Source organism: Pogona vitticeps, chromosome 5, assembly GCF_051106095.1.
Source record: "Pogona vitticeps strain Pit_001003342236 chromosome 5, PviZW2.1, whole genome shotgun sequence".
In the NCBI taxonomy this organism is placed as follows: Eukaryota; Metazoa; Chordata; class Lepidosauria; order Squamata; family Agamidae; genus Pogona; species Pogona vitticeps.
In genome coordinates this window covers 178,362,685-178,373,574 of record NC_135787.1, presented here as the reverse complement: position 1 = coordinate 178,373,574, position 10,890 = coordinate 178,362,685, and the positions used below count along the sequence as shown (strand labels likewise).

Genomic DNA, 10,890 nt, shown 5'->3' with positions numbered 1-10,890 from the left:
TTGACAGCTGTCAACCTATTTCCTTCCCAGAGAATGGACTATATAACACAGCATGGTTTTGCATGTAAAAGTTGGTGCCTCTGGCATCTCTCAAGCACCGTCCATGTGGTTGACATTGGGTGGGGGGGAGAACAAGAAGTTTAGCTTGCCCTGGTCATTCTTACAGGAAGATCCATGCTCAGATTCCTCTCCCCCATGTGCCAGTCAAAGAGTGACCAGGATTAGCATGACTGTATAGGGACATAGAGGTGCCTGTTTGTTTGTTTGCTTGTTGTTCTTGCTTTGCTTATTTACGTATGTGTTTACGTCTGTCCCACTTTTCTGCCAATGTAGGGATCCAGTGTGGCTTACAAAATAAATAAAAAACAAGTGCAACAAGGACCCACCATAATATTAAACTGCAATTGCATAGGCAATGAAATTTTAAAATTCAGAAAATGTAAACAGTTTAAAAGATCCACAACACACAAAACAGTAAAGGCTGCATCATCCTCTGTTTAAAGTTCCTTTCTCAGCAACTGTTCTATGCCAAAAGCCTGGCAGAAGGACAGTGGGGGACAAGTGGGTACAATAGCTTTCTAGCCTGGGAGCGGCCACTAAAAAGGCCCTCTCTCATGTCCTGATCATGATGTAGCTGTGGAGGTGGTGAGATCAAGAGGCGGGTTACCTCTGATAACCTTATGACCCGGGGAAGTTCATGTTGGGAGACACAGTCCTTGAGACAGCTAGACCCAAGCCATAGTTTTCTATGAGTTGAACTTATACATGAAATGAGTTGAACTTATACAAAAACACTCCTGGATACCAAAGAAAACTGGGCAAACGTATTCAGGTACCCCCCAGTACCAACTTAACATTTGCCTGTTGTACAGTTGTTAATTATAGAGTTTCTGAAATGAGCAAAGCTGCACCAGACTGTCTAAAACAATATTTTATCTGTGTGGGGAGCATCTTGGTTGTATAGTTGGGTGTGTAATCAGGAATATGATTGAGACATACCCTGGCGCTCATTTAGCCTCAGTTGGCCATAGCAGGTAACGCAAGACTTATACAAACACCCCATAAGATTGTGGTGGTTACTGCATTTTATTTAAAACTCACAAGAAGTCTAGCCCTCTTTAGAGCCGGTTGTCTGCAAAATGCTAACATGTTTTACACCTTTCAGGTACCCGCAAAGAATTTGTTCTGTCTTCTCATCTACCCATTCTGATCTTCTGAGGGTACAGTTTCCCCTTCTCCATGAAGTTAATGTGAGCAGTGATGGGAAAGATCGACACCGTGTCAGTGGAGCTAAACTTGCCGTCTGAGGTGAAGGAGGCTGCCTTTGTAGAACCTAAAGTCATTGCCTCAGGAAATGAAGAAACCAAGAAGAAGAAGAAGAAAGAGATCCCTGACAGAGGCTCTTGGAAAGGCAAATTTGACTTCCTGCTCTCCTGCGTTGGATATGCCATCGGCCTGGGCAATGTTTGGCGCTTCCCATACCTCTGTGGCAAGAACGGAGGAGGTAAAAGGAACCTACTCAAAATATGGTTAATTTTGGTTAATAATGTCAGAATCCATGAAGGGCTGTAAATCTCAATTTAAACTCTGTTTACTTGTTGCCTAGTTGCTTGACATCTCTTGATCATAAAATTAATAATTATTATTTGCTCTCAAGTCAATTCTAACTAATGGTGGCCCTTCCATGGCTAAGTATTTGTTTCTCAGGTGCCTTCAAGTAGCATCCAATTTACATTGACCCTAAAGTTCAATGTAAGTTTAGCTTGCCTTGGCCATATTTAAAACCAAAAAAAGAAAAGAAAAGCGTGCTGCTTATATACCGCCCCATAGTGCTTCAAGCACTCTCTGGGTGGTTTACAAGTTAATTATGCAGGCTACACATTGCCCCCCCCCAAGCGAGCTGGGTACTCATTTTACCAACCTCGGAAGGATAGAAGGCTGAGTCAACCTTGAGCCGGCTACCTGGGATTGAACCCCGGGGCCCTGAACACAGTTTTGGCTGCAGTACAGCAGTTTAACCACTGCACCACGAGGCTCTTTAAGATATTTAAGGAGTGGTTTAGCATTGGCACTGCCCCCAATGGCCAAGCAGAGTTTTAGAACTCAGTCCTCCTGAGTCCTAGGCTGTCACTCTCTCTACTACACCATACAGGTTCTGATTCTAGATATAAAGTACTCCAATGTGGTTTATCATTCCATTCTGGTAGTGCTTGGTCTGCAGCTTGGTCACGTTTGCACAGGTGGCAGGCATGTAATCCCACCAGTCATGCTCTGGGTGATGTCATCTGGCTCCTCTCCTGGGAGGAACAATGGGGATTCGGATACCTGGCCCTTGGCTCTGTAGCCAAGAGCTTCAGCCCATGCAACATACTAACTCTTCCCTCCTGAACATAGCGCAGGGAAATCCTATTATCTTTCACTGAAGTTGATTTCTGGACAATTAGCTCCCAGAATCCCTGGTCAGCATAGCCACACTCCCAGTTGGGTGACTGCTTCTGGGAGGTGTGACCCATTCCAAAGTCTAGCTTTGTAGTGCATGTGCATGTCTACTTAGAAGCAAGTCCTATTGGATTGAATGGAACATTCTTCTATATAACGATTAACGGAACTGCATAGATTACTTAGAAGTGCAGTATGGCGTCTTATCCTGTTTGCATGTACATGCAAGGATTGCTCTAAATGGCATACCACACTTTGAAGTGACTCTGTTTAGCCTGATCCAGCCCAGGACAACTTGACTCTCCCGTCGCTCTCTGAGAGTTCAGCTGCCAGAATTGGATACATTGCATGGCTCTGGAGGAGATCCTCCCTAGCCAGGCAGGCAGCTGTGATTTCATGTTTCAGCAAATATTTTTAAGGTGTCAACACCTTAATAATTCTAATACTAATACTAATACTAACACTAACACTAACACTAACACTAACACTAACACTAACACTAACAATAATAATAATAATAATAATAATAATAATAATAATAATAATAATAATAATAATAATAATAATAATAATAATAATAATAATAATAATAATAATAATAATAATAATAAAAACTTGGTGCAATGCAAATTTGCATGATTAAGATCTGAAGTCTGGTATATAATAGCATCATCATTATTGTAACCATATTATCAAAGGCAGGGCTGCAGCTCATGGCTTATGCCAGCCCTGTGTTACACATTTGTGTGGTGGGAAATGAAGAGCGCTCTATGATTGTTCCTCAGTGTAGTCCAGTGTCATCAATGGGATTCCTGGACGGTTGACTTTTTCTAGGGAAATACAGAGATGGAGCTGTGAAACCAACAGTGCAGTTTCTTAAGAGGGAGGGGACAATCACATCAGATGAAGGGAATCAGAGAGAGAAAAAACCAAGCATCTTCAGCAGGTAGAAAGACCTAGACTGGCAACCTTTTACCAATGACTCTCTGGTCCTGGGTATTAGCAAGAGTTTCTTCATAAAAATCCAGATCGAACATGTGGCAAAATAAACATTTTCTTCACTATGAGGACACTGAGAACAGAGAGAGAGGGGCAGTATCAGCTACACCACTGAAGGAGCAGATATTATTTTCCCCTTTTACAGGAAAAAGGTATTGGAGACAACCGCTTAACAGCTACATAACTTCAGCCCCTTTAACCATTTTAATTACTAATTATTATTCAGCACTGCACCCTTGATAACCTCTGCCACTATCAGCAACGCCGGCTGGCCTAAAAGTATAAGAGCAAAGTTAACATCTGGCTAGGTTCTCCAGATGTGGTTGGACTTCAGTTCTCAACATTACTGTGCTGACCTCGGCTGATGGGAGTTGGCCCACCTTTGCAAAGATGGTACTTTTATAATGTGATCAACCCAGGTATCATTGATTCCAAGAGTGGGAACGTGGATATACCCCTTGATCCCTGTGGAGCTCCACCTCTTAGAACAGAGCCCTTCCCCTTGATCTGAATAGCCCTCGCCCTTTGATCCTACCATTCCATTCATGTGCTGATATGCTGTGGCTGGACTCGATGATCCGTAGAGCCCTTCCAGCTCTGCAGTTTTAAGATCTAAGATCCATCTCTCAGGAGTTAAACTGTCCTCCATTGAGTCACCATGTTAGTCTTTTTCTTCTAGTACTACTGCCATCTCCGGCTGATGGTGGTTCTTCAGAGTCCCAATTCTGTTACCTGATATATTTTCCATAAGAGAGGTTGGAGAGTGAAGTTGGTCTTTATGCCAGTGAAGCATATGATTTACTATTCCTCTGCAACAACCAAAACCGTACATACAGGCGACTGCTTACAACTGTTTGCATATGTTTTGTTCTGACATATCAATGAACGGTCCTAGTCAACCTTGACTGTGTTAACAGACTGAGCAGGATTATAAGACGGAAGATGGAGAAAGCATGTTTTCCTCTGCTCTAAAGGGCAGTGTCTAAACTCATATAATCAGTTCACAAGGAAAGAGGTTCTGACTAAACATTAGAAGGAACTTCCTGATAAGAGCCATTGTAATCATGGAATGGGTTACCGATGGGCGGCTCTTTACTGGATATTTTCAAACATTTTAAATGGCCATCTATTAGGAACTTTTTAGCTGTGGAACTTCTGCAATGGCAAGGGGTTGGACTCAATGACATCTAAAATGCCAACCAATGCTACAGTTTTATGGTTCTGTGACTAAGTTTTCAAGATCTGAATGCAGTAAAACTTTGCAGAAGATGAAAAGTTCCACAGAGTTTCTATGACCTTGCTAACTGTTTGCAAAGATCCTTCGGAAATGGAAAGATAATGTGGTGACTTCTGTTCCCCATCTGCCTTTTTTATATTCTTCTCAAGAAACAGACCCCAGCAGGCAGTTGTTGCTGTACTAATTAGTCATCATTACATGTATTACTCTGTGCATTAATGGTTTGCTGGTCTAATTTTTTCCATCAGTATTTCCAAAGGACAATTTATATTGGAATCTTTGTTATGCTAAACACCCTGATTCTTCTGTTTCTACCCTATCAGGTTAAGATAATAAAAACAGAGAAATTGAAAGAATGTATAGGGTCATAAAGTTTAATCTCTTCCAACAAGACATAAGTTTTAAACTAGTGTTTTAAAAAAGTCCTGCACATTTATCCACTTTTCTTGAAGAAGAAGAAGAAGAAGAAGAAGAAGAAGAAGATATGGATGATGATTCTATAAATACCTTTACGTCACTCGCACCAGCTGTTGCTAAACATGGGGCTAATATAGCTCAGCAGGTTCAAATCTTCACTGTGCCTGCCAGGAGAAATGCTAGCCAAGATCGCTCAGAGTGTGTGTGGTTGGTGAGGCTACATGCCCTGCCATCTTGTGTTGCCTTGGGCAAGCTGCATGGTCTCAGAGGACCACCAGGAGGAGAAGCTGGCAAACCTGTCTGAGTGTTTTATACTTAGAAAAGCCTGGAAGGACCACTGTAAGTCAGAATATTATGAATGGCTCTCATCTTCCTCTCTTTCATAGTAAAGCTCTTCCTGCCAATTATGGATACGTCTTTATCTGGCAAGGGAATACTACGTACATCACATTGGGAATGCATGTCTGTTGTACATTGGGTAAAGCAGCCAACTCCCAGTTTGGAAGTGTCATAGTTATTTGCCACTGCTTTTCTGTAATGAGGGCATAAAGAAGTTACATTTCACAATCGAGTGGGAACAAAGTTACTTTAGTGGTATGACAAGCAACTTTTTTTAGTTTTTTAAAAAAGTTACTTTTCAGAGCATTTTAGAGTAACTTTGAGAAGAATTTTGCAAATTCATTCTTTTTTTAAAAAAATTAATTTCCAAAACAAATACAACAATACAAAATGCTTACTAATACAATCTAAAACACAGTGCACCCCCATACCCATGGGATCCTTCATTCTTATAATTTTTTAAAAACGATGGAATGAGGAGTTAATGAAGAGTGTAACAAATCATGCAACAAGTTACTTTCTAACAGTACAACTAGTCATGCCAGCAGGTTGCTTTTCAAACACTGTGACCACTAAGAGCAACACATAAATTTTCCAAAGTAATTTTCCACACTCTGGTTTATTTTAAACAAAGCAGCAGATTCGAAAGGCATTGAAATGAATGGAAGGGCCCAGCAACTTGCATGGGCATTCAGTGTATATATGTACCTGAATTAAAGGAAAACTGAGACAGATGCATGTGGGAGTCCGATGTAATATGAAAGAAACTGCGAATGGGTCAGATGTGTTTCTTCCTTCCTCTGCTTCCAATGTTGGTGGGCTTTAACTAACCTCAATAATAGGGCCATTAGTTGGTGGATGATGGGGACTGCAGTCCAACCCTATTAAAAGGACTGTGTGTATTCACAACTCCTGTTCTAGGATTTCATAAGAGGAAGAAGTTTACACATCTCCTTTCTTGACACATGGGCTCTTGGTGTGAAGGAAGTCTTGGGCAAAGTCTCCTTTTGTTGATGATTCCTCCATCCTCACATTGATGGCCCTGATGGGCTTACTGATCTTCACGGTGGTGGCAGTGTGATTCGTACATTCATTCAAAATTTCCACAAAATCTGGGGCATTGTAGGATGCTCAAGTGGTGACCCTCAACTCCTTACTTCAACATGGTGAAAAGGCAGCCATAAAGGATGGGCCCTGCTCTTTTGCTGAGTTCCCATGGGAAGAACTGTGAGGCATTTACCCGCTTCAGTAGGCTAACCATCTTTCCATAAAGGGAGATGCCTGATTCCCTCACAGAACTTGGAACAATTACCTTTTTGGAATACAAGTCCTAGAATCCCCAGCAAGTATAATGTGCTGGCTAAGGGAGTCTGAGAAGATCAGTTTTTTTAAAAAAAAAACACCAATGTTTCCACCCTCCACTTTGGTTTGCCGAAAGACCATAGAAGAGTGGTTTCCACAGTACTACCCTGATCATACCTCATCTCTTCTGATTTCAGAAGCTAAGTAGGGCCAGGCTTGGTCAGTATTTAGATGGGAGACCCCAGGGATCTCCAGATAGGGCTAGGAAAGAATCCTCTCTGGATCGCCAGACGGGGCTAGGAAAGAACCTCCTGGACATCCTCAAGAACTCCTGTCAGTCAGCTTTACAATACTGAGGTATTTGAACTCACTGACTGACTCAGTAGGAAGCATCTTCCTATGAGTGGAAAGAAAAGTGTTGTCTTTTTGTATCCCTGCTGTGTCATCACTAAAGTTAACGAGAAATGAAGAGAAGTGGAAAATGGCAAAAGCATACCTGGAAGGATTATGCTCAGGACCACAGTTAATAACAGAGTGTTTGTCTTGCAGGAAGATTTCATTACATTTATGGCCCTGTCAGACGCTTTCACACTAGGAACAGGTTCTGCTGCTATATGATCTAGTGAGTTCTTTCTGATTAAAAGCAAAGAAGGAAAGAGAGAAATGATATACTTTTTTAGAAACAGTAAACCCTCTCCTTGTTTTCCTCTGTTTTATCAATTGGTGGGCCATACGTATCCAGTAGCATCTTCTACTGATGATGGGCTTCCCATAGATTGCTCAATGTATGAACCAAATGCTGCACTGGGTAAGCCTTTGGTCTGCTCCAACAGGGCTCTTCTTATCTCCTTCTAAGAAACAGCCTTGTGGCGCCTTAAAGATGATCACTTTTTAGAGGTAGAGGCTGCTCTAGAGGCATGGAGTGTAGCGTCTGTTCCTCAGAAACATAAAAGTGTAGCCTCAGTAGCCTCTACACTCCATGTATCCAAAGACATGAGCTGCAGTCCATGAAGGTCTTGTGCTAAATAAAATTGGCATTCTTTGGGGTATTACAAGATTCTTTAGTGTTTTTACTGCAACAAACTAGCACAGCCACCACCTTGGAAATTTATGTTCTTATTTTATGGTAATCCCTGACCAGCAAATCTCTCTTTAGATAAAGAAGAAAAGTAGCATCTGTGGCTGGTATTCATCTGGAAATATAAGTGAAGATAGCACCATGGAGTTGTGCTGAAAAGAGAGAGGTGGGGATTTGAAAAGGGGAAAATAAGATAATTCATATAATTCGTGGCTTACCCGTTCTGCCCCTTTCTGACCCTAGATGTCTATTTCAGCTTCCATTAGGTGGGAGTTCTAAGTATTGATCTCCTCTCTTAATCTTTTTCTTTCCGGAGGTATTTTGCTGTTAAAAAAAACTGATAAGAGCGAAAACCAGCAATTAAGCCAGTTAAACCATCAATTAAACCCAAGGGAACTGGATCTGACATTACAGGGCAATCAAGAGAAGCTATTTAGGGGAAATCAACAGGCTATTTATCAGTAATTCATTAGCTGTTTTCAACAAGAAGCAATGAAAGATACAGACCTGGAAAGCAGAACATTCAATTCACATTAGAACAGAGATACGACAAGTCATTTTGTTGGACTACAGCTCCCAGAATACTAGCACCAGCCTGGTACACTAGTGGGTCATCGTTGTTCCCCCCCCCCCCAAAAAAAAGGAAAGGGGAATTTTGGTTATTCCTCTTAATTGGCAAAGTATGAGGTAGAAAAAAATGGCAGCACAGAAAACATGAAGAGAGCAGTTCTGTCTCATCCACCGCCCTTCCTCTTTAGTTTCTTTTCTGCACAAATTAGCACTTAGGAAAAAAGGTATCTTTACTTACAGTGATCACTTGTATTTACAGTCAGAAGGATGAAACAAGGAAAAATGGTCTAGCAAACAGAGAGACCTCCATGCTTGTTGTTTGGCTGGAGGCCAGAGGAAGAAGATTATCAACAAAACAAACAATGGAAGCAAGTACACAAGCAGGAAGATGGGATGTGGGCTTGTCTCCAATGCCAGAGGCAGGAAAAATAAATTTGCCAATCAAATTAGTGGCAAAGGACTATCACATGAAGTTATAAACCCCACCATCTGATACCCAGTGTTAGTGCATGCAAGATTACTATTATCCCCCCAAAAGTAACTTTTTCTTTCTCTGCACAGAAAGATACATTTCTTGAACAGGATTGTCTTCTAAGTAAATATTATAAAAGGTTCTTGTCCCTGGGATTGGGCATTGCCAGATGGGAAAGCACAATATTAAGTGTTTTGTGACACCATTGTTTTAATTCTTGCAGCTGACTGCAAACAAAGCAAAGCAAAATAACCTGACAATACTAAGTGGTAAAAGATGCTAACAGTGAAAGGCTGTGGTGTTGAGGCAATTGCAGATAATTCAAAATAATCCATAAATAAATGAACAAAAAAGCAGTCAAATTAAAAATCTATTATGCTGTTGAGAAATGATAATAATAACTAATGATGGATTCTCAGATGAAACAATTACAATGAATTTCTTAGGTATCATGAAAACCGGAGTGGTTTTTCAGCTTGGAATAAAGAGGTAGTAAAATGAGGTCTTCTTCATTTTCTTCTTCTCTCTAGGTGCCTTCCTGATTCCTTATTTTCTGACTCTGGTGTTTGCTGGGATCCCACTTTTCCTGCTGGAAACAGCTCTTGGACAATACACGTCCATTGGTGGACTCGGTGTCTGGAAACTAGCGCCTATGTTCAAAGGTACTATGAGTCCATAGGAGACCACAAAGCAGGGATAAGGAGAGGGTATTGGTCTGCATTTCCCACAAGCCTTCGCCACAAGAGCTAGCTCTGAGGGATGGTGGGAGTTGTGATGTGAAAGCGTGAAGAGATTCCTCAAATCACACAGCTTCTGTGGCAATCTCACCCTTTAATGAGTCTTCTTTCATGTATAGTCTAGATGTAGAGATGCACTGTTGTTCAGCAAGAAACCTAAACTTCACAGGGTTATAGCAACAAGAGATTCTGCTGTTTGTTATAAGTTTTCCTGAGAGTAGACATTCAAACTGTTCGAGCCCTGCCCCTCTCCAGTTAATTCTTCGTCAGGCAGGGGTTAAATTCATCGTCACCACAACTGACTCTCCATGGGCTCATCTCCCCACCCAACCCCGAAGACAAGAGAGTAGTGTGGCAGAGCAGCAGGAAAGGGAGCCCCTGACCTGAGGACTGTGACAACAGACAAAATCTTGTGGCAGAGTGGTTAAACTGCAGTACTGCAGTGAAGACTCTGCTCATGACCCGAGTTCAATCCTAGGCTCAGGTAGCTGCACAGGTTTGACTCAACCTTCTGAGATAAGTAAACTGAGTGCCCAGCTAGCTGGCGGTAGCAATGTGTAGTCTGAGGAATAAAGTTATAAACTGGCCAGAGAGAGATTTAAGTATTATGGGTGGTATATAAGCAGCACATTTTGCTTTGCTTTAAAACACAATTCCTACCCAGAGGTTTTTGTTCTGCAAAGGGATCGCCAAGAATCCAAAAGATTCTTGATAAACACTTGTAACTCATTCCCTTGACAATAAACTTTAAGCTAACTGCATTGACCAAGACAAGGCCAGCCTTTCAAGTCACTGCCACTCAGGGCTCGTTTTGCTGGCACCCACAGCTTGAAAAAGTTACTTTTTGGATTATAGTTCTTGGAATCTTCGGCTAGCAGTGGCTATAGCTGTGCTGCCTATGGAATTCCGGGAGCTGTAACACACACACACACCCCAAAACTAGACACACTTCCAAACTATACCGCCACTCATTTATTCAGCAGAACTTTGGTGGCCTTGACACGTTGCCTTTTGTGATTCGCCATGTTTCTTGTCCCACAGGCGTCGGCCTGGCTGCGGTGGTTCTCTCTTTTTGGCTGAATATCTACTACATTGTCATCATTGCCTGGGCGCTGTACTATCTCTTCAACTCTTTCACTGTGGTGAGTCTTTGCTACCCCTTCCATGGGGTTGGAGGTAGGGGAGGAAATGACAGAGTTGTGGTGGTTTTTCCAACACTGGCAATGAAACAATGTCCTTCACCATGTCCAAAGGCAGCAGCTCAGTTCAGAGTAAACAAGGTGAAGTGTTTGTATATTAT

At 41.8% G+C, this 10,890-nt stretch overlaps 1 protein-coding gene across 1 annotated transcript in view; it reads left to right on the top strand.

Moving 5' to 3' along the window:
• Window positions 1-1,168: 1,168 nt before the first annotated feature.
• LOC110076676 (sodium- and chloride-dependent GABA transporter 1-like) overlaps window positions 1,169-10,890 on the top strand; it is a 45,501-nt gene continuing 35,779 nt past the window's right edge. The window contains exons 1-3 of the mRNA XM_078376291.1: window positions 1,169-1,504; window positions 9,384-9,515; window positions 10,632-10,732. Coding sequence (XP_078232417.1) covers window positions 1,261-1,504; window positions 9,384-9,515; window positions 10,632-10,732 — 477 coding nt within the window. The 5' untranslated portion in view covers window positions 1,169-1,260. The remainder of the gene's footprint in view (window positions 1,505-9,383; window positions 9,516-10,631; window positions 10,733-10,890) is intronic.